At 51.2% G+C, this 24,441-nt stretch overlaps 1 protein-coding gene and 1 pseudogene across 1 annotated transcript in view; one reads left to right on the forward strand and one right to left on the reverse strand.

Annotated features, from left to right (window-relative positions):
* SNAP29 (synaptosome associated protein 29) overlaps nt 1–21,210 on the forward strand; it is a 35,429-nt gene extending 14,219 nt beyond the window's left edge. The window contains exons 3-5 of the mRNA XM_002719719.5: nt 8,746–8,831; nt 12,883–12,981; nt 18,098–21,210. Coding sequence (XP_002719765.2) covers nt 8,746–8,831; nt 12,883–12,981; nt 18,098–18,255 — 343 coding nt within the window. The 3' untranslated portion in view covers nt 18,256–21,210. The remainder of the gene's footprint in view (nt 1–8,745; nt 8,832–12,882; nt 12,982–18,097) is intronic.
* On the reverse strand, nt 13,555–14,914 carry LOC138847459 (small integral membrane protein 10-like protein 3; annotated as a pseudogene).
* Nucleotides 21,211–24,441: the final 3,231 nt, after the last annotated feature.

The following is a 24,441-nucleotide window of genomic DNA, read 5'->3' on the forward strand; positions in this document are numbered from 1 at the left end:
ATCAGGCTGTAAGGGACTCCCTACACAATATCTGTACTTTATTTTTTTAAAAGATTTATTTTATTTATTTAACAGACAGAATTACAGAGAGAGGTAGAGACAGATAGAGAGGTCTTCCATTCGCTGGTTCACTCCCCAGATGGCCACAATGGTCAGAGGTGTGCCAATCCAAAGCCAGGAGCCAGGAGCTTCTTCTGGGTCTCCCACGTGGATTCAGGGACCCAAGCACTTGGGCCATCTTGTACTGCTATCCCAGGCTGTAGCAGAGAGCTGGATCAGAAAAGGAGCAGCCAAGACTAGAACTGGCGCACATGTGGGATGCCGGTGCTTCAGGCCAGGGCTTTAACCCGCTATACTGCAGAGCTGGCCCCAGCAGTATCTGTACTTTAAAAAGTCATTTTTCCCACCCAGGTGTTCTACATATAATTCAATTTGCCCATTGCTTTTCACTTTTTTATTTATTTTCATTTACTTAAAAGATACAGGGGCAGACACTGTGGCACAGCAGGATAAAGCCCCAGACTGCAGCACTGGCATCCCATATGGGCACTGGTTCAAATCCTGACTGCTCCACTTCCAATCCAACTCCCTGCTAATGTGCCTGGGAAAGCAGTAGAAGACGGCCCAAGTCCTTGGGCCCCTGTAGCCACGTGGGAGACCCGAAAGAAGCTCCTGGCTTCGGATTTGCTCAGCTCCAGGCATTGAAGCCATTTGGGAAGTGAACCAGCAGATGAAAATTTCTCTCTGTCTCTCCATAACTCTCTTTCAAATGAATAAAAACAAATATTTTAAAAAATAATACAAAAGGCATAGAGGGATTTTTCCATCCACTGGGTTACTCCCCAAATGCCCACAACAGCCAGGGCTAGACCATGCTGGAGCCATGAGTCAGGAATTCCATACAAATCACCCACAGAGGTGGCAGAGCAATAAGGCCTTGAGCCGTTGTCTGCTGCCACCTGGGAGCCTCAGCAGGAAGCTGGACCTGAAGCAGAGGAGCTGGTCCTCAAACCAGCACTCTGCTGTATCGGGCTGTAGTCTTCCCTGAAGCTGAGTGGGTCTGGGAAGAAAGGAATGTTGGTAAAGAGCCAGTAATGGTAGCAGAGAGAAGAGGTGGGGGAGGCTCCGGGCGTCTGGATCGGACACTGCAGGGAGGAAAGCAGGCCTCTGCAATGCCCTGGGGCTACTCCCGTAGATGCACCAGGGTTGATTTGTCTGGCTTAGGCCCAACCACCACTTCGCGCAGATTTTCCAGCTTGACCCTGATTTTAATTAATTACTTCTGAGATTTATTAATTCATTTATTTGAAAGGCAGAGTTACAAAGAGAGAAAGAGGGAGAGACAGAAGCAGAGATTTTGCATCTGCTGGTTCCCTCCCGAGATGACCATAACAGCCAGGCCTGGGGCAGATTCAAGTCACGAGCCAGGAACTTCATCTGAGTCTCCCACGTGAGTGCAGGGGCCCAATTACCTAGGCCATCTTTGCTGTTTTCCCAGGTGCTTTAGTAGGGAGCTGGATCAGAAGTGGAGGAGCCGGGACTCAAACCAGCACTCATAAGCGATGTCAGCATCACAGGTGACAGCCCTACCTGCTATGCTGCAATGCCGGCCCCGACCCTAACTTTAAATCCCTGTCACTCTTTCTCATAACAGAATTGGGTTTTCCTTTGGCTGCTTTTTTTTTTTTTTTTTTTTTTTTTTTGACAGGCAGAGTAGACAGTGAGAGAGAGAGACAGAGAGAAAGGTCTTCCTTTTTTGCCGTTGGTTCACCCTCCAATGGCCGCCACGGCTGGCGTGCTGCAGCCGGCGCACCGCACTGATCCGATGGCAGGAGCCAGGTACTTATCCTGGTCTCCCATGGGGTGCAGGGCCCAAGTACTTGGGCCATCCTCCACTGCACTCCCTGGCCACAGCAGAGAGCTGGCCTGGAAGAGGGGCAACCGGGACAGAATCCGGCGCCCCGACCGGGACTAGAACCCAGTGTGCCGGCGCCGCTAGGCGGAGGATTAGCCTAGTGAGCCGCGGCGCCGGCCTTCTTTGGCTGCTTTTAATTATAGATGAGTATCCCTCATCAGAAATGCTTGGGACAGAAGTGTTACAGATTTTAGTTTTTTTTGGATTTTGGAATATTTGCATAGACTTTACCAATTGAGCATTCCTAATTCCAAAATGCTCCAAGATCTAAAACTCAGCAGCGCTCAAGAAGTTTCAGATTGGGGGCAGGGCAGGAGTTGTGGCACCGCAGGTTAAGCCACACTTGGGACACCTACATCCGATGATGGAGCACCAGTTCAAGTCCTGGCTGCTCTGCTTCTGATCCAGCTCCCTGCTAATGCTCCTGGGAGGCAGCAGAGATGCAGCGAGTCAAGTACTGGAGTCTGTGCCACCCACCTGGGAGACCCACATAGAGCCTGGCTCCTGACTTCAGCCTGGCTCAGCCCTGATTGTTGGTCGTTTGAGGACTGACCCAACAGATAGAAAATCTCTTCCTCTCCCTCTGCCACTCTACCTTTGCAAATAAATAAATCAATCTTTTTCTAAAAAGGTTTAGGGTTTTGGAGCATTTAGGATTTTAGGTGTTCAGGCTAGGATGCTCAACCTGTGCCACAGGAAAGGTAGGATGTTCATTTAGTTTATTTTTTTTTTAAGATTGATTTATTTATTTGAAAGTCAGAGTTACACAGAGAGGAGAGGCAGAGAGAGAGAGATCTTCCATCCCCTGGTTCACTCCCCAAGATGGCTGCAATGGCTGGAACTGTGTGATACGGAGCCAGAAGCCAGGAGCTTCTTCTGGGTCTCCCCTGTGGGTGCAGGGGCCCAAAGACTTGGGCCGTCTTCTGCTGCTTTCCCAGGCCACAGCAGAGAGCTGGATCAGAAGTGGAGCAGCTGAGTCTCAAACTGGCGCCCATATGGGATGCGGGCACTGCAGATGGCAGCTTCACCCGCTACAGCGTCAGCCCCTCATTTAGTTTAGAATGAGACAGCCTCCCTGCACAAACCCAGGAACTGAGCAAGTCCTTGGAGGAGTAGAAAGCTGGCGAGTTGGTGATTGGACCCATCCTTGTCCCATGTGCCTCTTTACACAGGCTGCTTCCCAGGGATCTTGGAGGCCTCCACAGCCCCGAATTCTGCTACAAAAGCCTTTAAGGTTGTGAGGCTCCGACAAGGGCTGTTTTCTTTTGGGAAAACATCTCAAAACCTTGGGGCCCTCATACATTTGCAGTATTTCAGTGAGATGGGCTTCAAACGTACTCTGCCTCAGCTTCTGCCCACCAGCCAGCCCCAGTCAGCTATAGCATTCTTACTATCACCTAACAGATGCAAGAGAGCAAAGTTCTAAATGAAACAACTCCTGGTACTTAGCCATTACCCAAATGTGCATTGAATTACATCTGTTGTTGAATTTTTATCTTATATTTGAAAAGCAGAGATACAGAGATTCCAGCCACTGGTTCACTTCCCAAGTATAACAGCTGGGTCTGGGCCAAGCCAAAGCCCGGAGTCTGAAGTCAAAATGGATCTCCCACCTGGGTGGCAGGGACCCAAGTACTTGAGCCATCATCTGCCGCTCCCCAGGGTGTGCTTTAATAGGAAGCCGGAAAAAGAAGCGGAGCTGGGACTCCAATAATGGGATGTGGGCATCCCAAGCTTCGTCTCAGCTGTGCTACCAAGCACGTGACCCGAGAATCCATGCGCGTTGTAGAAGAGGCCACTGCAGTAGTGTTCCGTGTTTCTCTCCTCCTTGCATCCTGAGTGCCGCATCTGTGTCTGTGTGTGCTGGGAGTCACAGCTGCAGGAGGACAGCCTGCCGGGTGGAAGGTGTGGGGGAAGCAGACAGTCAACAAGGATACAGTAGGGGCCCTGAGGAAGGAGACGTGGTGGGGAGGACACGCTGGGGAGAGTGGCTGCAGGAGAGCCAGCAAAGAGGAGGACGCTGGATGCTTTAACAGTGTAGCAGACTGTGACACCAAAGTGTGTCCTGCAGGTTCCTGAGTCCTTCAGTTTGCAAAGGTCACTGCAATGTGTGCCCTCTTCCATAAGATGCATAAAATTGTGAGTAAAATTTTTGTGATCCTCAAAACCGTTAGTCCAGAAATACACGAGTATTTGCATTGAAAAGCTTTAAGGGGGCCGGCGCCGCGGCTCACTAGGCTAATCCTCCGCCTAGCGGCGCTGGCACACCGGGTTCTAGTCCCGGTCGGGGCGCCGGATTCTGTCCCGGTTGCCCCTCTTCCAGGCCAGCCCTCTGCTGTGGCCAGGGAGTGCAGTGGAGGATGGCCCAGGTGCTTGGGCCCTGCACCCCATGGGAGACCAGGAGAAGCACCTGGCTCCTGGCTCCTGCCATCGGATCAGCGAGGTGCGTCGGCCGCGGTGCACCGGCCGCAGCGCGCCGGCCACGGCGGCCATTGGAGGGTGAACCAACGGCAAAAGGAAGACCTTTCTCTCTGTCTCTCTCTCTCACTTCCACTCTGCCTGTCAAAAAAATAAAAATAAAAAAAATTTAAAAAAATAAAATAAAAGCTTTAAGGGGCAGGCATTTGGTCTAGTAGCTAAGACACCCACATTCCACATCCGAGTACCTGAGTTCAGTACCCACTTCTGCTCCGGCTCCTGACTCCAGGTTCCCACTGATGCAGCCCAGACCCTAGGAGGTAGCAGGTGACGCCTTAAGTTACTGGGTCCCTGCCAGTTGAGTTCTGGATCCTGGCTTCCATGCAGCTCAGCCCTAGCCATTATGGGCATTTGGGGAGTGACAGTGGATGGGACATTGTTCTGTCTCTCTAACATAATTTTTTTTTTTTTTTTGACAGGCAGAGTGGACAGTGAGAGAGAGAGAGACAGAGAGGAAGGTCTTCCCTTGCCGTTGGTTCACCCTTCAATGGCCGCCATGGCTGGCGCGCTGTGGCCGGCGCACCGCGCTGATCCGAAGCCAGGAGCCAGGTACTTATCCTGGTCTCCCATGGGGTGCAGGGCCCAAGTACTTGGGCCATCCTCCACTGCACTCCCTGGCCACAGCAGAGAGCTGGCCTGGAAGAGGGGCAACCGGGACAGAATCCGGCGCCCTGACCGGGACTAAAACCCGGTGTGCCGGCGCCGCAAGGTGGAGGATTAGCCTAGTGAACCGCGGCACCGGCGTAATTTTTTTTTTTTTTTTTTTTTTTTTTTTTTTGACAGGCAGAGTGGACAGTGAGAGAGAGAGACAGAGAGAAAGGTCTTCCTTTGCCGCTGGTTCACCCTCCAATGGCCGCCGCGGCCGGCGCACCGCGCTGATCCGATGGCAGGAGCCAGGTGCTTTTTCCTGGTCTCCCATGGGGTGCAGGGCCCAAGCACCTGGGCCATCCTCCACTGCACTCCCTGGCCACAGCAGAGAGCTGGCCTGGAAGAGGGGCAACCGGGACAGAATCCGGCGCCCCAACCGGGACTAGAACCCGGTGTGCCGGCGCCGCTAGGCAGAGGATTAGCCTAGTGAGCCGCGGCGCCGGCCTTTTTTTTCTTATTTTTTTAAAGAGCTCTTAAAATAAGCTTCTCTTAGCCACACTTCTGCTGAGTTCTGTGTCTCCTGGGCTCATCTCTAGTGTACTCACACTTCAGCCGTCTCTACAGCCTGTGTGTCTGTTAACCTTGTCTGTTCTTGCTGACACAGCTTCATGGGAGGCCTGTCTACATCTGCATGTAAACTTATGGGGGATCCATTGCTGTGGATATGACCACCCCTAATTTGAAATTTTCCCACTTAAGATGTGGTACGTGGTTTCTAGTCTGAAACCACCACCCCTCTCTTGGCTCTCTTCTCCATTTTCTTTTTTTTTTTTTTTTTTTAAGTTTATTTATTTATTCGAAAGTCAGAGTTACACAGAGAGAGAGAGTGAGAGGTCTTCCTTCCGATGGTTCACTCCCCAGTTGGCCACAATCACTGGTGCTGGGCCAATCCAAAGCCAGGAGCTTCTTCCGGGTCTCCCACGTGGGTGCAGGGGCCCAAGGACTTGGGCCATCTTCTGCTATCCCAGGCCACAGCAGAGAGCTGGATTGGAAGAGGAGCAGCCGGGACTAGAACTGACGCCCATGTGGGATGCCAGCGCTTCAGGCCGGGGTGTTAACCTGCTGTCACAGCACCGGCCCCTCTTCCCCATTTTCTTACTTCAGTCACCATCCCTGGAACTTGGCTTTCTTTGGGGAAGCCATGTTTCACCAAAAACTAAGTTTTCATCTTTTTTTTTCCCTAAGATTTATTTTATTTATTTGAGAGGCAAGTTACAGACAGAGAGCAGTCTTCCATCTGCTGGTTCACTCCCCAAATGGCCACACCTGCCGGAGCTGTGCCAATCTGAAGCCAGGAGCCAGGATCTTCCTCTGGGTCTCCCACGTGGGTTAAAGGGCCCAAGCATTTGGGCCATCTTACAGTATTTCCCCAGGCACATTAGCAGTGAAGCTGGATCAGAAGTGGGGCAGCCAGGACTCGAACTGGCGCCCATATGGGATGCCAGTGCCGCAGGTGGACGCTTAACCTACTATGTCACAGCAGTGGCCCCAAGCTTTCATCTTTTGTGACTACTGCATGCATGACATCACACAGAAAAGCTAAAGACAGCTCCTAGAGACACAGACCGCTGGTGTCCAGGTGCCCAGCCCAGCAATGCATGGCTCACAGAGGCGCTCAAAGGAAGCCGACCACGGATTTTAGACATGTAGCTGCTTCTGAGTGATGACACCCTACAGGGTTAAACTCTGTGTTTCAGGACTACTGCATTCTGCCAGCAGCTGGAGCCTGTGCACCTGCAAAACTGTTAGCCTGCAGGAATGTGGACTGGCTCTTACGAGTGAATTGTTAAAGACGGGGATGGTTGTGGCACAGTGGGTTAAGCCACCACTTGGGACACTTGCATCCCTTGTCAGAATGCTGGTTTGAGTCGAAGCTAACTTCTGTTTCTGATCCAGCTCCCTGCTGACGTGCCTGGGAAGTAGCAGATGATGGCCCAAGTACTTCAATCCCTGTCATCTATGTGGGAGGCCTGGATAGAATTCCTGTTTCCAGGCATTAGCCTGGCCTAGGTTCAGCTGTTGTTGCAGGCATTTGGCGTGTGAACTGGCAGATGGAAGATCTCTCTGTCTCTGTCTATCACTCTCCCTTTCAGATAAGTAAATAAACATTTGAAAAAGACTTAAACCAGAGAGGTGCTGCTGTTGGGATTGCTTTAGAAAGCCAGCACGTGGGGCCAGCGCTGTGGTGTAGTAGGCTAAGCCTCTGCCTGCAGCACCAGCATCCCCTATGGGCGCTGGTTCTAGTCCTGACTGCTCCTCTTCCCATCTAGCTCCCCAATGGCCTGGGAAAGCAGTGGAAGACAGACCAAGTACTTGGGCCCCTGCCAACCACATGGGAGACCCCAAAGAAGTTCCTAGCTCGATCAACCCAGCTCTGGCCGTTGCAGCCATTTGGGGAGTAAACCAGTGGGCGGAAGACCTTTCTCTCTGTCTCTCTCTCTCTCTGTGACTCTGCCTCTCAAATGAATAAATAAAATCTTAAAAAAAGAGAAAAAGTCAGCACGTGAGGGGAGTCAGGTTGGAAAGGAGGGTTCCAAGTAGAGACACTGCCATGATGCACGGAAGGGAGCTGAGGCCCGATTTCTGGGGATGGAAAACGAAGGGGATGTTTGCTTGTCTGGATTGCTGGGAGCAGCACTGCCTGGAGGGCGGGCAGAAGTGAGAAGAGCTGAGACCAGGCTGCCATGCGACAGAGGCAGAACACAGGGTGCGGCGGCTCAGCAGGGCGGCAGGCACAGTCCGAATGGTTCTGCCCTCAGCCGAGTGGGCTTTGTGGGTGAGGAAGCAAAAGCAAAGCTATTCCGTAGGTATTCACATGAGGAGACCTCAAAAAGTTCACAGGAGCTTTGATGGTGCAAAAACATCTTTGAAATCCATGATGCAATTTTTTTCATAATACAGTTTTTTCCATGAACTTTTAGAGGCCCTCTCCTTGAAGAAGAAGAAAAAAAAACAAATTTCTACCAAGTTTTAGTGACAGGATTCAAAAGAGAAAATAATAAGGGAGAACACTCAGCCTTACGACTAAAACACTACCGCCCACATCCCAGTCCCTGCACTCAAGTCCTGGCTGTGCTGCTGGCTGCAGCTTCCTGCTAGTGTGCACCCTGGGAGGCAGCGGTGACGGCTCAAGTTACCGGGCCCCTTCCACCCACGAGGGAGACCTGGATTGAGTTCCTGGCTTCCAGCTTCGACCTGGCCCAGCCCCAACCATTGCACACATTTGGAGGGTGAACCAGAGGATGGGCAAGCCCTCCCTCTTGTCTCTCGCTCTTTCTCTCTCAAATAAAATGGATCACCCACCACGATATTTTTTAAAAAAATCATAGCTGAGTCCAGTGTTTGGGGAATAGAATCTAACAAGAAATGAAACTGTTAGCGAAGGTTCAGTGTCAGTTTGCCTCTCATCTAGCCAAAAGCAAGGGGTCTTCGAGAAAGGCCACTATTTGCTCATTGCCACACAAAGCCAGGTGATGGAATTTTATGTGTGTTTTATCACAATCTAGGGGGAAAAAATGGGGGCGAGGAAAACAAAGCAGACGGTGGGCCAGATTTGGCTCACGGGTAACAGTTGCTGTTCTCGGGATGGGGCTGTGGTCACAAGGGACTTAGCACACAGGAGGCGCTGGAAGTGACTGGTGATACACAGCGTAGGTGTGTTTCATTGTTACTAGTTTCCTTTTCTTCCCGCCTTTCATCTACAGGTTGCAAGAAGCCATAACTACAAGTAAAGAGCAGGAGGCGAAATACCAGGCCAGCCACCCAAACCTCAAGAAGCTGGATGATGTGGGTGAGTGGTTTTGGGGCAGAACTTCTCAGGTCTGGCGTTGGTCCTGGGCACGGTGGGGGGACCAGTGACTGTCACACTATCATGGGCGACGGGCAGGGCTCCAGTTGCTGGCTTCGCCCATCCTGAGTGAAAGGCTTTAGGGACCCATGCTGCTCTTAGAGAGCTGGAGGTGTGTGACACTGGGGTTCCTCCCTCCCTCCCTCCCTCCACTCCACCATGGAGGGTGCCATAAGAAAGTAGGGACCTAATAAATAATTTTTTAAAAAACCTTCAGTTCAAAACCCACCTCCAGCTCCTGACTCCAGCCTCCTGTTAATGCAGAGCCTGAAAGGCAATGCTGATGGCTCAAGTGATTTTAGCTTCCTGCCCCCCCCACAGGAAACCTGGATTGCATTTCTGATTCCTGGCTTCGGTTCTTAACCCAGCCTGGGGCCATTTTGGGCATGTGGGGAATGAATCAGCAGGTGAGGGAATGTTCTCTCTCTCTCTGCCTCTCAAATAACTTTAAAAAAATTTTTTTAAGTTTGTGCAACAATGGAATTAGAAGATGTTTATTTTAGTGCAGAATAACTTTGAAATACACATATGGTTTATTCAAGATATGCACTTCCATAGCCTTTTTGAAGTACCCTCATACAGCCCCAAGCCTAGCATGAACAAAGTATGCAAGAAAAAATGTTTTCTGTATCAGATCATCCCATTAGCATCAAACAGTAGGCTCAGGAACAGGCCTTATCAGACAAAGGAATTCAGGCCTCCTGGGCCCTCCAAAGGCCCCTAGAAAGCCAGGTACATAGAGATGCTGCTGCAAGCCAGCTTTGTGATACAGCAGGTAGGGCCACTGCCTGTGATGCTGCCATTACGTACGGGTACCGGTTCACGGCCCAGCTGCTCCACTTCTGATCCAGCTACCTGCTGATGCACCTGGGAGAAGCAACTGAAGAGGGACCAAGTGTATCTTTTTAAAATTTTATTTATTTATTTGATTTTATTTGAAAGAGAGAGACAGAGATATCCCCTCCACTGGTTTAGTCCCCAGGTGCTCAAAACAGCTGGGGATGGACTAGACCAAAGTCAGGAGCAAGGAACCCAATTCATGTCTCCCACATTGGTGGCAGGAGCCCAATTACTTGAGACATTGTCTGCTGTCTCCCAGGCATGTTAGCAGGAAACTAGGTTGAAAGGAGAGGCAGAACTTGATCAGACACTTTGATATGGAATGTGGGCCATCCCAGGCGACAGCTTAACCCACAGCACCAACACACCCACCCCAATAAACTTAATCTTTAATTCCATTTTTCAAGAACTTCTTGAAGTGCCTTATATATTTTTGCACCCTGCTTTTTTTTATACTTATATCTTGAACACTTTTTTTTTAAGATTTTTTATTTATTTATTTGATAGATAGAGTTACAGAGAGAGATAGAGACAGAGAAAGAGGTCTTCCATCCACTGGTTCACTCCCCAGATGGCCACAACGGCTGGAGCTGAGCCAATCCAAAGCCAGGAGCCAGGAGCTTCTTCCGGGTCTCCCATGCAGGTACAGGGGCCCAAGCACTTGGGCCATCTTCTACTGCTTTTCCAGGCCATAGCAGAGAGCTGGATCAGAAGAGGAGCAGCCAGGACTAGAACCAATGCCCCTAAGGGATGCTGGCACTTCAGGCCAGGGCTTTAACCTGCTGCGCCACAGCACCGGCCCCTCGAACACTTTCATAACCACAAAAGTTCTTTGAAAATCACCAGTAGCAGGTAAAGCTGCCACCTGCAACGTTGGCATCCCATATGGGCACTAGTTTGAGTCCCACCTACTCCACTTCCAGTCCAGTTCTCTGCTAATGTACGTGGGGAAGCAGAAGATGGCTCAAGTGCTTGGGCCCCTGCACTCAAATGGGAGACCCAGAAGAAGCTCCTGGCTTTGGCTTGGCCCAGCCCAGACTGTTGCGGCCATTTGAGGAGTGAACCCACAGATGGAAATAAATTTTGAAATAATATAATTATAGTAATAATAATATAATAATAATAAAGCACCACTTTTAACTGTTCCATCCCACCTTTTTTTGAAGATTTATTTATTTATTGGAAAGGCAGAATTAGAGACAGAGAAAGAGAGATCTTGCATCCACTAGTTCACTCCCCAGTGGCCTCAACAGGTGGTGCTGGGCTGATCCACAACCAGGAGCCACAAGCTTCTTCTGGTTCTCCTTCGTGGGTGTAGGGCCCCAAGTGCTTGGGCCATCTTCTGCTGCTTTCCCAGGCACATTAGCAGGGAGCTGGATCGGATGTGGAGCAGCCAGGATGTGAACCAGTGCCCATAAGGGATGCTGGCGCCACCAGCAGTGGCTTTACCTAGTTTGCCACAGGATTCCGTTTTTAAACATTTAGGTTGCTTCCATTGTTTGCTATTGTAAATAATCCTCTGGCCATTCCTCTGTCAAATGCCTACTTGTGCAACATGCATGAAGAGACTGAAAAGCAATTCACCCTGTGTTCCAGAATGGTTTTAGCCGGTCAGGGCTCCAGGATATACACAAAATCCAAAAAAGAGGATTCCCCAAAAGAGGTGAACCAAAATGACAGGGCTTTTCTTTGTGTGGTTAGAAACTGAAATTCAAGGACCATTTTTTGAAGCAGACACGTGTTATATAACATTTCTTTTTACTTATTTGAGAGATCAAGAGCATATAAATATATATTTTTAAATAAAAAAATAATACTTCCTTGACATAAGTTTTGATTTTTTTTTAAATTAATTAATTTATTTGAAGGGAAGAATTACAGAGAGAGAAAGTGAGAGTGAGATCTTCCATCCACTGGTTCACTCCCCAGATGACTCCAATGGCTGGCCCGGGCCAGTCTGGAGCCAGGACCTTCCTCAGGATCTCCCACGTGGATGCAGGATGCTAAGCACTTGGGCCATCCTCCACTGCCTTCCCAGGCGCATTAGCAGCAAGCTGGATCAGTAGAGCAGTCGGGACTCGAACCAGTGCTCATACGGAATGCCAGTGCCACAGGAGGCGGCTTTACCCACTGTGCCACAGGACCTGCCCAAGAGTTTTGATTTCTAAAGCTTGTCTCTCGGACCCCGCCCACGAGCCTGCTTGGTGCGGACTGCTGCAGTTCTGCTGCAATGCTGTGACGTGTGGGCATCTCAAGCCTGTGTTCCAGCAGCTGACCCAGTGGCCTGGCCCACACACCTAGTCTGTGCGCCTCCAGTGCAGTCGTTCCTCCCACCCTTGTCCCTCGAAGACCTCAGAACCACCACCTCATTCCTTCTACCCATTTTCCAGATTAAGACCCATTTTGAGAAGCAGGGTTTGAAGAAATGTTAGTTAATCATTTTCCTGGTGTATGTTTCTTTCTTCTTTTTTAAAGATATTTATGGGGCTGGCGCTGTTGCACAGCGGGTTAAAGCCCTGGCCTAAAGCGTCAGCATCCCATATGGGCGCCGGTTCTTGTCCCGGCTGCTCCTCTTCTGATCCAGCTCTCTGCTATGGCCTGGGAAAGCAGTACAAGATGGCCCAAGTCCTTGGGTCCCTGCACTTGCATGGGAAACCCGGAAGAAGCTCCTGGCTCCTGGCTTCAGATCGGCGCAGCTCCAGCCATTGCAGCCATCTGGGGAGTAAACCAGCAGATGGAAGACCTCTCTCTGTCTCTACCTCTCTCTGTAACTCTTTCAAATAAATAAAATAAATCTTTAAAGAATATATTTATTTATTTAACTGAAAGGCAGAGATACAGAGAGAGAAGGGGAGAGAGAGAGATAGCTTCCATTTGCTGGTTCACTCCCCAGATGGCCAGAGCTGGGCCAGGCGGAAGCCAGGAGCTTCTTGTGGGTCTCCCACGTGGGTGCAGGGGCCCAAGCATTTGGGCCATCTTCCACTGCTTTCCCAGAACATTAACAAAGTTTGACAGAACTTTACATGGGTGAACTGGTCATTTTTCCATTTGATTATTGCTAATGGCCCTTGCCTATATTCCTGCTGAATTAGTGTCTTTTACGTTTTACTTGTTGAACTCCTTATTTAGTGCTGGTATTTCCTTCTAAACTCAGACTCCGTCCCTGGAGGGGCTGGCTCTGCTGTGAGTACTGACACTTACCCCAAGAATGCACACCTCCGGGCCTATCACCAGAAGATCGACAGCAACCTAGGTAAGACCGAAAGCCCCACCCGCCTCCCTCGGTCACCACCAGCAGCCCTTGTGCCAGAGCCACTAGCTCTTCCCTCCTTGCATGCCGCGCCCTACCCCAAGTCGTGTCCAGTTGATGTCTCTGGGGTCTCTCCACTTGCTGCACCTGGTACAGCCAAGCCGTGCATACCTCACTGGGATCTAGGCAGTAGCAGGGGCCCCGTAGTCCCTGAGAGGGCCATGGGGCAGCTGGGATGCAACCACACACTCCATCCTTCCCACATGGCTACTCGGGGCTCCATCTTCCTCCCCTGTGAAAAGGGGTGCCTCTGAGGACGTGGAGGGGGCTGCGTGCACCCATGTGTCTGATCAGACCATAAATTCCAGGGGAGTGAGGGAATGTTTCCATCTTGTCACCAAAGGGGCCCAAAAGGCCAGCCCTTGGTGGGTTTCCATTTACTTCTTTGAGAGAGAACTCTCATCTGCTGGTTTACTCCACAAAGGCCCACGGTGTAGCCAAGGCTGTATTGACCTGAACCGAAGCTGAGAGCTGGGGATTTGATCCAGGTCGCTCATGTTTGTGGTGGGGACCCAGTTACTGGAACCATGACTGCTGACTCCCACCCAGCATCTGCATTAACAGGAAGCTGGAGTCGGGTGCACAGGCAGGTATGGAACCCAGGCACTGCAGTATGGAACTCGGGCACCCTACCCCACACCTTGACCATGGGCCAGACACTTCAGAATGAAGGGAGAAGTCGGTCATTTGGAGGTGTTGGCGTGTGTGGACAGGAGTGTGAGTTTCAGTGGATTCTAAGCAGTGCCTTGGATCTGCCTCCCTTCTCTTTCCTCTGCTGCTTGGACAGAAGCTCTGTCAGTCTCTGTCAGCATTATAAATTGATAGTTGTACTCAGTAATCCTCCGCCCCCACAAATGGCTGCTTTCAGCCTCACTTGGGAGTCCTTAAAAACTCACGCTCTTCTTAAATGAGCATTACAAAAGTTATCTGCTGAAGGGAAAAACCTGGGTGTGGAAGACGCCGCTTGGGCCGCACGTTCGCCACAGGGCCTCGGCCCCCACGGCAGAAAGAAGTGGCATCCACGGATGCTGGAAGAGGGCGGACTCGCGTCCAGCCCCACAGAGCTGCAGTGGGGCCGCGGACTCGCGGCCTCCGCTCACACGCACCCAAGCAGGGATTCCTCAGGGGCCCTGTGGTTGGCATTCCGACTTATCGCGAAAGAAACCATCCGAGGCCAGCCAGCAAAGTAATCCTGCTATTTTTACTGCACTGTGAGTGCCTCAGCGCCTGCCACACGGATCCGCTGGTCCCCAGGGCACTGGGGCGGGCACCTCAACACCCTCAGAGAGGCTGAGGTCCTCCCCACACACAGACGCGGCTCCTCATGCTCAGCGCCTCACCCGTCGGCAGCAGCGCCCCCAGCCCTGCGCTCCTGCCGGCCCATCCTGCCCGACCCCCACACAGCTCCTGGAGAGCAGGTCCGCTCCCCGTGGGCGGCGAAGGCGGCAGCAGAGTCTCTTAACCCCGGTTCTTGCAAGGACGGAAGCACTTGGTGAAGCCAGAGACCTGTCCCGCGAGGACCCTCTCTCCATCCCAACGACGACGCCTCGCAGGGCCAGGGCTATCTGGCATCTCACAAGGCCATGCAGGAGCCCCTCCCAGCTGTCTCCTCCCTCCCCCAGGCCCCCATTGCCGTCCCTCGTGCTTAGTGCTCCCACCTCGGTGGGTCTGGGGAGGACCTTCAGTGGGTCCTCAGTGTGAACCTGCAGACGCACATTGAGCATGATGGAAGCCATGGTGTACAGGTAGAGGAAGCTGATGTGTAGCCACCAGGCCAGGTGGAAGAAGACGAACAGCGTGCAGGTCAGCCCCTTGTAGGAGACCCCATAGGAGCCGGCAGCCGCCAGACAGCCAGGCCTGTCAGAGCTGCAGCCATATAGAGACCGGGGCTCCCACTGCCCACCCTCCCTCTCTCCCTTCTGTCCCCTGGACTCTGCCCTCTGGAGCCAGAGACTTCTGCAAGGCCCAAGGTGTGTGTACCCAAGACCGAGCACTCCCCAGGAACCCTGCGGGGCTTGGAAAGCCCTCTGTCAGTGTCGCAGGGTGCTCAGTGTCCGTGCCTGCTGCCAGACACAGGAAGAGGAGCTGTTTAAGCACGGCTACTGAACGGAAGGGCAGAAGGGGCTGCGTGCTGCCCACCAGCGGGGGCGGGGGTGCCCAGCTGGCTCTGAGGGCTTGCAGTCTGAGCTGGGCCCCAGGGGTCCCAGGGTAGAGCAGAGAGCGAGCTGAGGTGACTTACTGAGAACCCAGCTCTCTGGCCCTGCTGACACAGGCCATGCCAGCTGCCGTGAGGGCACAGCACACCCTCGCCCATAGTTCAGGGACTCGCGCAAGCCCCTGTGACTCCTGCCCCTCATCAGGTGGCTTTACTTCATCTCGCTGCTAATCTCAACCTAGCTGTGTGCAGATCCTGTGCCGGCCCAGATCCCAAAAGCTTCCCGAGGCCTGGGACAACCTCACAGGTTTTTGTTTGTTTATTAATTAATTAATTTATTTACTTATTTGAAAGAATTACAGAAAGGCAGAGAGAGAGAGAGGTCTTCCATGCACTGGTTCATTCCCCAATTGGCCGCAGTGGCCAGAGCTGCACCAATCAGAAGCCAGGAGATTCTTCCGGGTCTCCCGCATGGGTGCAGGGGCCCAAGCACTTGGGCCATCTTCAACTGTTATCCCAGGCCATAGCAGAGAGCTGGGTCAGAAGTGGAGCAGCTGGGACTTGCACCAGCACCCATATGGGATGCCGGTGCTACAGACTAGGGCCACAGCTCTGGCCCCTACCTCAAAGGTTTTACTGTCCATGGAATATAAGGTCATGGGTTTCAAGAACCTCAAAAAGCCTAAAGCCAAGACTATCTTTTCTTAAAAGTGATTTGGCTTAGACCTGTGCCAGTGCAAAGTATTTGTATGCTGACCTTTCTTCACGTCCCGTTTAATCTTTAATCTCACAAGGAAGAAAGCTTACAGGGCTCCGCCTCCCTCCCTCCCTTCCGGCCCTGGGCACGCCAGCAGGCACGGGCACACACACACAGGTAACAGTCACCAAGTGAGGAAAGCGGCATCACTGTCCACCTGGCGGAATCAGCCTCAGATCACCACTACGTTTGTGCAGCCCCACCCGCCTGGGTACAGTCTCTTGCCATTCCTCACCCCATCCCTCAGCCCTCCTCACTCCACTCCTGAGGCCGGCCACATGCTTGTGGACATTCCCCCTCTTAAAAACAGATGTGGGATGTCCTGGGCAGGCTAGAGCACCCCTAAGGCTCGGGCTGCGGCTTAGAACTCGGAGCAGTGGAGTTGAGCTGGGCTCCTGCAGCCCACCCAGGCTGCTGTTTCCCCGGGGCAGTGGGGCTCGCTCATGACTGTTTGCTCTGAGTTTTCAGCAGGAAGTGTAGCCTGCCGTAAGCGCTGAGCCTTTGCCAGAAGTAGCATGCTCCAGTTACCCAGGGTTCAGCCCAGCAGCAGCACTTAAGGAACTCAGTGCGCTTGGCATCTGGTCCTTTTCTTTCTTATCAGTTATTTATTTATTAAAGCTTCATTTTATTTGAGGGAGGCAGCCCTGTGGCACACTGGGTAAAGCCACAGTCTGCAGTGCCAGCACTCCATTTGAGTGCTGGTTCGAGTCCCGACTGCTCCACTTCAGATCCAGATCCCTGCTAATGTGCCTGGGAAAGCAGTAGAGGTGGCCCAAATGCTTGGGCCCCTGCACCCTTGTGGGAGACCCAGAAGCAGCTCCGGGCTCCTGGCTTCAGACCGGTCCACCTCCAGCCATTTGGGAAGTAAACCTGCGGATAAAAGATCTATCTCTCCCCCTCTCTCTCTGTAACTCTGCCTTTCAAATAAACAAATAAATCTTTTCTTTTAAAAAAAATGTATTTGAAAGACCAAGTGACAGAGAGGGAAAGACAGAGATAAATATCTTCCATCCAGTGGTTTACACCACAGATGGCTGTGGAGCTGAGCCATGCTGGAGCCAGGAGCCTGAAACCCCATCCAGGTCTCCTACATGAGTGCAGGGGCCTAAGCACTTGGACCATCATCTGCTGCCTTCTCAGGCACATTAGCATGGAGCTGGATCAGAAGCAGAGTAGCCGGGACTTGAACTGGCAACTCCAGTATAGAATGCCAGTGTCACAAGCAGTGGATTAACCCACTATGCCACAGTGCCTGCCCTAGCTCTTGCTTCTTTGGCCTGGAGACCCCAGGCTGCAGGGATCGACTGCACACCCGGCCTGTGCAGTGACCACCGTCGTCTTCCTGCAAGCAAAGGCAGCCGTGCCAGCCCGGTTCTGAGGAACTCAGGCTGTCACACCCAGCACGTCCACCGCATCAGTTCATGGATCTGGGAGGCGGCCTCAATGAGCGAACACATGTAGGGACACGTGAACAGAGTGACATGAGTAAGGGTTTTCCCGGCATTTGGGTCCTGTGAGGACATCTGGAGCTCATGTTTTCAGAAGAGCAGCCCAGGTAGCAGAACAGAGATGGAGTCATGGAGTCTCACCCCATTCCCCCGCCACCTGCAGCCTGACTGGAGGGTGCAGCCTTGCCTGAGGAGAGCCTGGGGCTGGAGCTGTCTGGTACAGGGGTTCCAGCTGGACAGGGCTCCCCCCATTTGCCATTTCAGGTCTGTACTGGATGTAGCTTTAGGGAGGCAACAGTGATGGCTTGGTAATTGGGTCCCTGCCACCCACATGAGCGACCTGGGTTGAGTTCCAGGCTCTCGGCGTCAGCTCAGGCCCGGCCCCAGCTGTCTTGGACATTGGGGAAATAAACCAGCAGGAAGGATTGATGTCTTTTTCTCAAGTTTAAAGATATCAGTCAAAACACCATTAAATTAACAGTAGTATCTTAGGGGGTTGGGAGATGGCCTTCACATATTACTGTTTGTTGAGTGGACAGATTTGCTTGTCACTTGCACATATTTGGGGAAATGAGACCAAAACCCTGGAATCTGGCCTGTCCTAGGGGGGAGGTGATGCCGGAGGTGAGGGGGTGAGATAAGCATCTCCAGGTGCTGTGGCTTCGTTGGCTCAGACCCCCGTGCCTCTTCCATCCGCAGATGAGCTGTCCTTGGGACTGGGCCGCCTGAAGAACATAGCCCTGGGGATGCAGACGGAAATCGAGGAGCAAGACGACATTCTTGACCGGCTGACAACCAAAGTGGACAAGTTAGACATCAACATAAAAAGCACAGAAAAAAAGGTTCGGCAACTCTGAAAGTCAAAAAAGGATTTCCAGTCCAGGGTGAGGAAGGGAGTTCCACCGATCTTCTCTTTAAACACCCAGGAAATTTCCTTTCTTATTTTAGTATGTAGTTTAATGTGCATTTTCGAATGTTCTAATAGAGCAGGTCCTGAGAGGTTTCTTGTTGCTGTGAGGAATTGTGTGTCCTGCGTTTTCTTAGGGCTGATGCCTCTCTTAAGTTCTTTCAGCCGACGTAAAGCCTTTGAAGACCACGTTGGAGTGAGAAGCAAAAGTTGTATCTCTCATTTCCTCAGTACGTGGAAAGATGCGGGCAGGACTTCAGTCTTGGGCCCGCCAAGTCCTGCTTCCCTGTTTGATATATTACTCATTCCTAGGCCTTAGTCGGGATGTTCAGGGACCCTGGGAGCCCGTTTATGTGGGGAGGGTCCTCCCCACAGCTTTGTACGGGAACCATCGTGGTGAGCAGGCACGTGCTGTCTCTCTCTCACACACACAGCACATCCTGATGGTTCTCGTAGCCCCCTGGAATGGGGTCAGTGTTAGGTCTGTTAGTAAAGTGTGTCACATCCCTTGCTCTTGTGTTGACGCAAGAGGGTGCCCTTGGCATGCATTTTCATAGGAAGGCTTCAGATCAGCACGGGTCAACCGTGATACCTGGAAATGTGCAGGCGACTGGGCAGGCTCCTCTTCCCCCACCTCCTCTCCTCTCCTCTCCAACCTTCCATCCCAGTTGGAAGCAGATGACCCAGATGTGGATCCTGGTCTAGTTTGCGGGAATGGAGTGTCACACAGGTGTGGCCACACCCACTGGTCTTTCTCCTTCAAGCCCTCTCCCCGCCTTGGCTGAGGCTCAGGGTGCCTGAATATGTATTCAGTTCCTGGGCTCTCCCGAGCTGTGCAGGACTGCACTTCTTTCCTTCTTGCAAGATAAGTTAAACCATTACCTGGTTCTCAGCCGCCAAGTGTTGAAACTGTCACTCCAAAAATTATGCTGACTTCATGTAGAAGGATTTGGCTAAAGAAAAAAAAAATCCCAGATGTTATTTTAAGTAGCCTAGCTTATTCTCTCATTTTACATAAGAAATCGTTTAGAAGCGTTAATTACAATTGATGTCTACAATTTTTAAATTGATTGGTCTTCAGTGAAATCATTGAAGCCACAGGCCCTGTCTCTTTTCAAAAACAAATGATTTAGAACATCTTGAAGAGGGTGGAGGTCAGAAACTTTCAAGTACAGTGCCTTTCACCTTCAGCCGTGGCACCCACCTGTGGGAGCCGTGCCAACCGCTGATGCTTTCCTTCGAGAGTCTGTAGCCTATAAAAAGTTGTCTCAGAGCAAAGGAAACCTCTGGGAGGGGTTCCAGCAGGCAGTTCGCATCCCATAATCCATGGCGTTCCTAAAACCACTGACAGCCTCCATAGGCAAACGCAGCTTCCTCTGAACGGTGATCAGATTCAGATGCACATGGCTTTGACCCCTGGAGTGTGAGGACTCGATTCAAGGTAATAATCCCATTCCTATGCTCTTGACAACTCGTGAGAGAAAAAAAATGTTAGACACAGTTCCCATCCCAGGGAGAACCAATGCACGGGGCTTTGGGGAAAGGGCTGCTCAACAGCTTGAAACGCAGAGTGCAGGCAGCCCACGTGTACGATTCCGCCTGCCCCAGCTACCTCTTCCGGGTGCGTCACGAGAACTTTCTTTTTGTCGTCATCAGGCACAAACTTGTGGGAATTAGTCGTGATACTTCAGGCCCAGGCTTCTCTGTTCATTGCCTCTAACAGCCACTACAAACCATTCTCATCAGCCGACCACCTCCCATCTGCAGATGGCGTGAGTGAGTCCACTGACTTGAAGCCAAGTGAAATATTTTATGTCACTTGCCTGTCTTTTGTTGGCTTGATAAAGCCAATCCCTCCCCTTCCCCCTGACCACTACTTCCCTGTTTTGTTTTTTTATCCTGAGTACACAGAAACAGAGTGGTCTCACTTTGCTAGAAGTGTCTCCCTGGGTCCCGTTTTAGAGGGCCTCCAGTGCCTCGTCCTATTCTGTTGAGACCCTCTGGTTCGAAGGCCTGGGGTGAGGGACCGTCCCTAAGCTGCACGCTGTCCTGCCGCTGGGCCTTCCTGCTGGGTCTCCCCCGCTCCCTTCCCCACTACAAACTGGCTGCTGACGCCACTTTATAGAGTAAAGCTGCTTGCGCTTCGTCCGAGAATGAAGAACTGATGACTGTCATGAGAGAGAAGACGTCCTGCCCTCGGGACAAGTCACATCTCATGGACACACCGAGGGGCCAGGCCCGGGCACCATGGACCTTGGTGCCACAGATGAGCCGGTGAACAACTCCTGCTTGCCAGACGGGCTCTGAGACAGATTTCAACTTCCACAGTTGCACTGGAAACAAATGGTGCCTTTCACGAACAACACAAGAACATGGCTTTTCTAACGTTAGGTTGGGATTTGTTAATATGTGCTCCTAACTTTAAAAACAAGTGCATTCTCCTTGGAAGGAAACTCTCCAACATGAATTTCTGACCTAACAGCCCTGGAGTTGCTTTGTGAATGTCTTTTTTGCGTTCTGTAGACAAGGAGACCTAAATTTAACTCAGATTGCAAGAGGGGGAAAAAATCAGCATTTTAATCTCTCTCACTGCCTCTTGTGAACATGTGGTTTTAAGGGTACACTACACCGATTGACTTAAAATCTTCACAGCTTGCTTATGTAGGCCTTTCCTGCAGAATTCTAAGTTACCAATGATGTGAAGCACCCTCCCCGTGATGAATCAAACGTCTAGTGTCCGCGGTGCTGAGCCAGTCATTAAAAGTGCTTGTGATGAGGAGGCAGGGGTGGGGAGGTGGGGGGACTCTTTGCTCAGAGTCTGGATCAGAACAGCTTGTATCCGCCATGCCTTCATCCAGCAGTCTCCGTAATCCATACAAATAAAATGTGAAGTTGTTTTTAATCAGACTGTCTGCTCCGTGGTTATTTTCAAGGAGCTCGCTGGGGAGTCCTCTGTGTTGTGCCTGCCTATGTTGGCTCCTTGAGAACACACATTGCTTCTTTTTGTTGTTTTTATTTAAAGATGAAGCTTGCTTTCTTTTTTTTTTTTTTTTTTTTGAGATTTGTTTATTTATCCAAGAGGCAGTGTTATAGACAGAGGGAGAGACAGAGAGAGAGGTCTTCCATCTGCTGGTTCATTTCCCAAATGGCTGCAATGACTGGAGCTGGGCCTATAAGGAGCCAGGAGCTTCTTCTGGGTCTCCCATGTAGGTGCAGGGCCCAAACACTTGGGCCATCTGCAGCTGCTTTCCCAGACCATAGTAGAGAGCTGGATCAGAAGTGGAGCAACCAGGACTTAAACCAGTGCCCATATATGGGATGCTGGCACCAAAGAGAGAGAACTTAACGTGCTAAGCCACAGTGCCAGCCCCAAGAACACGTTTCAATAGACTCTTTTTTTTTCCCTAAAGATTTATTATTTATTTGAAAGTCAGATAAATCAACTAAATGTGAAAAAAGAAAAGAAGCCCTCTCACATCAACATAGACTACCTTCCAGTCTGCCTACACGCGCCCGCCCTCTCTTGCACTGCCTGAATCAGGCTTGAAAACCTTCTGTAAGTGTTTCAATCTGTTGCATCCGCAGTCATGTGCTGTGTAATATTTCAGTCAGTTTCCAGCCCCATTTATAAAGGTAGTCCCATTAGGCTCCACTGCCTGGTGGCATTGTAGCCGTCTTAGGTTGTTCGCACATCGACAGAATCGCCTCCTCACACATTTCTCAGAATGTTTCCCTACTGGGCTGGGGTTGTGGCCCAACAGGTTAAGCCACCACCATCTGCAACATTGGCATCTCATATGAGCGCCAGTTCAAGTCCCTGCTGTTCCACTTCCTTTTTTTTTTTTTTTTTTAAGGTTTTATTTATTTATTCGAGAGGTAAAGTTACAGGCAGTGAGAAGAAGGGACAGAGAGAAAGGTCTTCCTTCTGCTGGTTCACTCCCAGGTGGCTGCAACAGCCGGAGCTGCACCTATCTGAAGCCAGGAGCCAGGAGCTTCTTCCTGGTCTCCCATGCGGGTCCAGGGGCCCAAGCACTTGAGCTATCTTCTACTGCTTTCCCAGGCCATAGCAGAGAGCTGGATTGGAAGAGAAGCAGCTGGGTCTCAAACCGGCACCCATATGAGATGCCAGCACCACAGGTGGAGGATTAACCTGCGCCATGACGCCAGCCCCTGCTGTTCCACTTCCAATCCAGCTCCTCGCTAACATGCCAGGGAAAGCAGCAGAGGACTTGGACCCATGTTGCCCACATGGGAGTCCTGGTTGAAGTTCCAGGTTCTTGGCTTCAGCCTGGTCCAGCCCAGGGCTGTTGTGGCCATTTGGGGAATGAACCAGCAAATATGGAAGATAGTTCTCTTCCTATCTCTCTCTCTCTCTCTTTCTCTCTTTTTCTCTCTCTTTCTCTCTCTCTCCCCCCCTCCCTCTCTCTATCTCTGTAACTCTGCCTTTCAAATAAATAAATCTTAACAAAATCTATTGGAGCTGGCATTGTCACACAGCAGGTCAAGCCACTGCCTGGAACGTCAGCATCCCATGTGAGCAATGGTGTGAGTCCCAGCTGCTCCACTTGTGGTCCAGCTGCCTGCTAATGTGCCTGGGAAAGCAGTGGAAGACGGCCCAGGTACTTGGAGCCCTGAACCCATGGGGGAGATCCTGATGGAGTTGCAGGCTCCTGGCTTTGACTTGGCCATTTCTGGGAATAAACTGGCAGATGGATGATCTTTGTCTCTCTGTGTCACTATCTCTCAGATAAATAAATTTTTTAAAAAAGTATTCCTGTTGTTAAGCAAAGCAAACATGTTACTGGATTCAGCTTTGCCACTGTAGCACAAAAGCCCAGAATAAAAAATGAGAATGGCTGTGTTCCAATAAAAATTTACTTATGAACATTTGCAGTTTAAATTCCATATAATTTTCTCATGTCACCCAATCCAGCTCTTTCTTTTTCATCCACTTTAAAATATAAAAACCACTTAATTCACGGGAGGCACAAAACCAGGGCAGGCTGCGTTTGGCCTGTGGGCCATCATCTGCTGCTTCAGTCTAGGCTGCCAAGAGGCAGTCCTGCGGTGGGTGAGGGGCAGCTGGCCATCGCACTGTGCAAACAGGCTCTCCACCAGGCTCCCAGCACCCCCCCACACCCAGCCCCTGTCTCGAAGGGTGGCTGTCATCTCCGTGCGTCATCACAAAGGAGGAATGATGAGAGCATGAATGTGGCAAGGACATGACAGAGGAAAGCATGAGTGAACCTCGTAGCCGTGAGCTGCAAGTAGACAAGAAGGGCTGGAGTTGGGTGGTCGTGAGTGAGAGGTGACACGCAGAAGGCAGGCCGGTCCTAACCCACGAGGTTTGTGGGCCATCCCGAGGAATCCCAACACTGACCTCCAACGATGGAAGCACTGATGGGAGTCTAAGCACGGCAGGGCCATGACCACATTCAGGTTGTGACTGTACATACACCTGGAAGCATTGTTCCTAAGTGGAAGAACTAGAAACCATCTGACTAAGGAGATGAGGGAATGACGCTTCGCTCTCATAGGGGCCAGAGACAATTCTGGCTATGAAAACAATCTTGCCATGATTAATCTTATACACATTTCCTTGGGCATGTGTATAAGAGCTTTATTATTATTATTAGGCAGGTAGTGAGAGAGAGAGATACAGAGAAAGGTCTTCCTTCCGTTGGTTCACTTCCCAAATGGCCGCAATAGCCAGAGCTACGCCAATCCGAAGCCAGGAGCCAGGTGCTTCTTCCGGGTCTCCCATGTGGGTGCAGGGGCCCAAGCATTTGGGCCATACTCCACTGCCTTCCCAGGCCACAGCAGAGAGCTGGACTGGAAGAGGAGCATCCAGGACTAGAATCCAGGATTAGATGCTGGCGCCACAGGTGGAAGATTAACCAAGTGAGCCACAGCGCTGGCCCCAAGAGCTTTACTATTTTTAAAAAAGATTTACATTATTTTATTTGAAAAGCAGAGTTAGGGAGAGGCAGAAAAGGAGGAGAAAGGGTGGGAGAGGTCTTCCATCCACTAGTTCACTCTCCAAATAGCTACAACGGCTGGGGCTGGGTCAGGCCAAAGCCAGGAGCCAGGAATTCCATTTGGGTCTCCCAAGCACTTGGCCCATCTTCCACTGCTT

The sequence above is a fragment of the Oryctolagus cuniculus genome, chromosome 21, assembly GCF_964237555.1.
Source record: "Oryctolagus cuniculus chromosome 21, mOryCun1.1, whole genome shotgun sequence".
In the NCBI taxonomy this organism is placed as follows: domain Eukaryota; kingdom Metazoa; phylum Chordata; class Mammalia; order Lagomorpha; family Leporidae; genus Oryctolagus; species Oryctolagus cuniculus.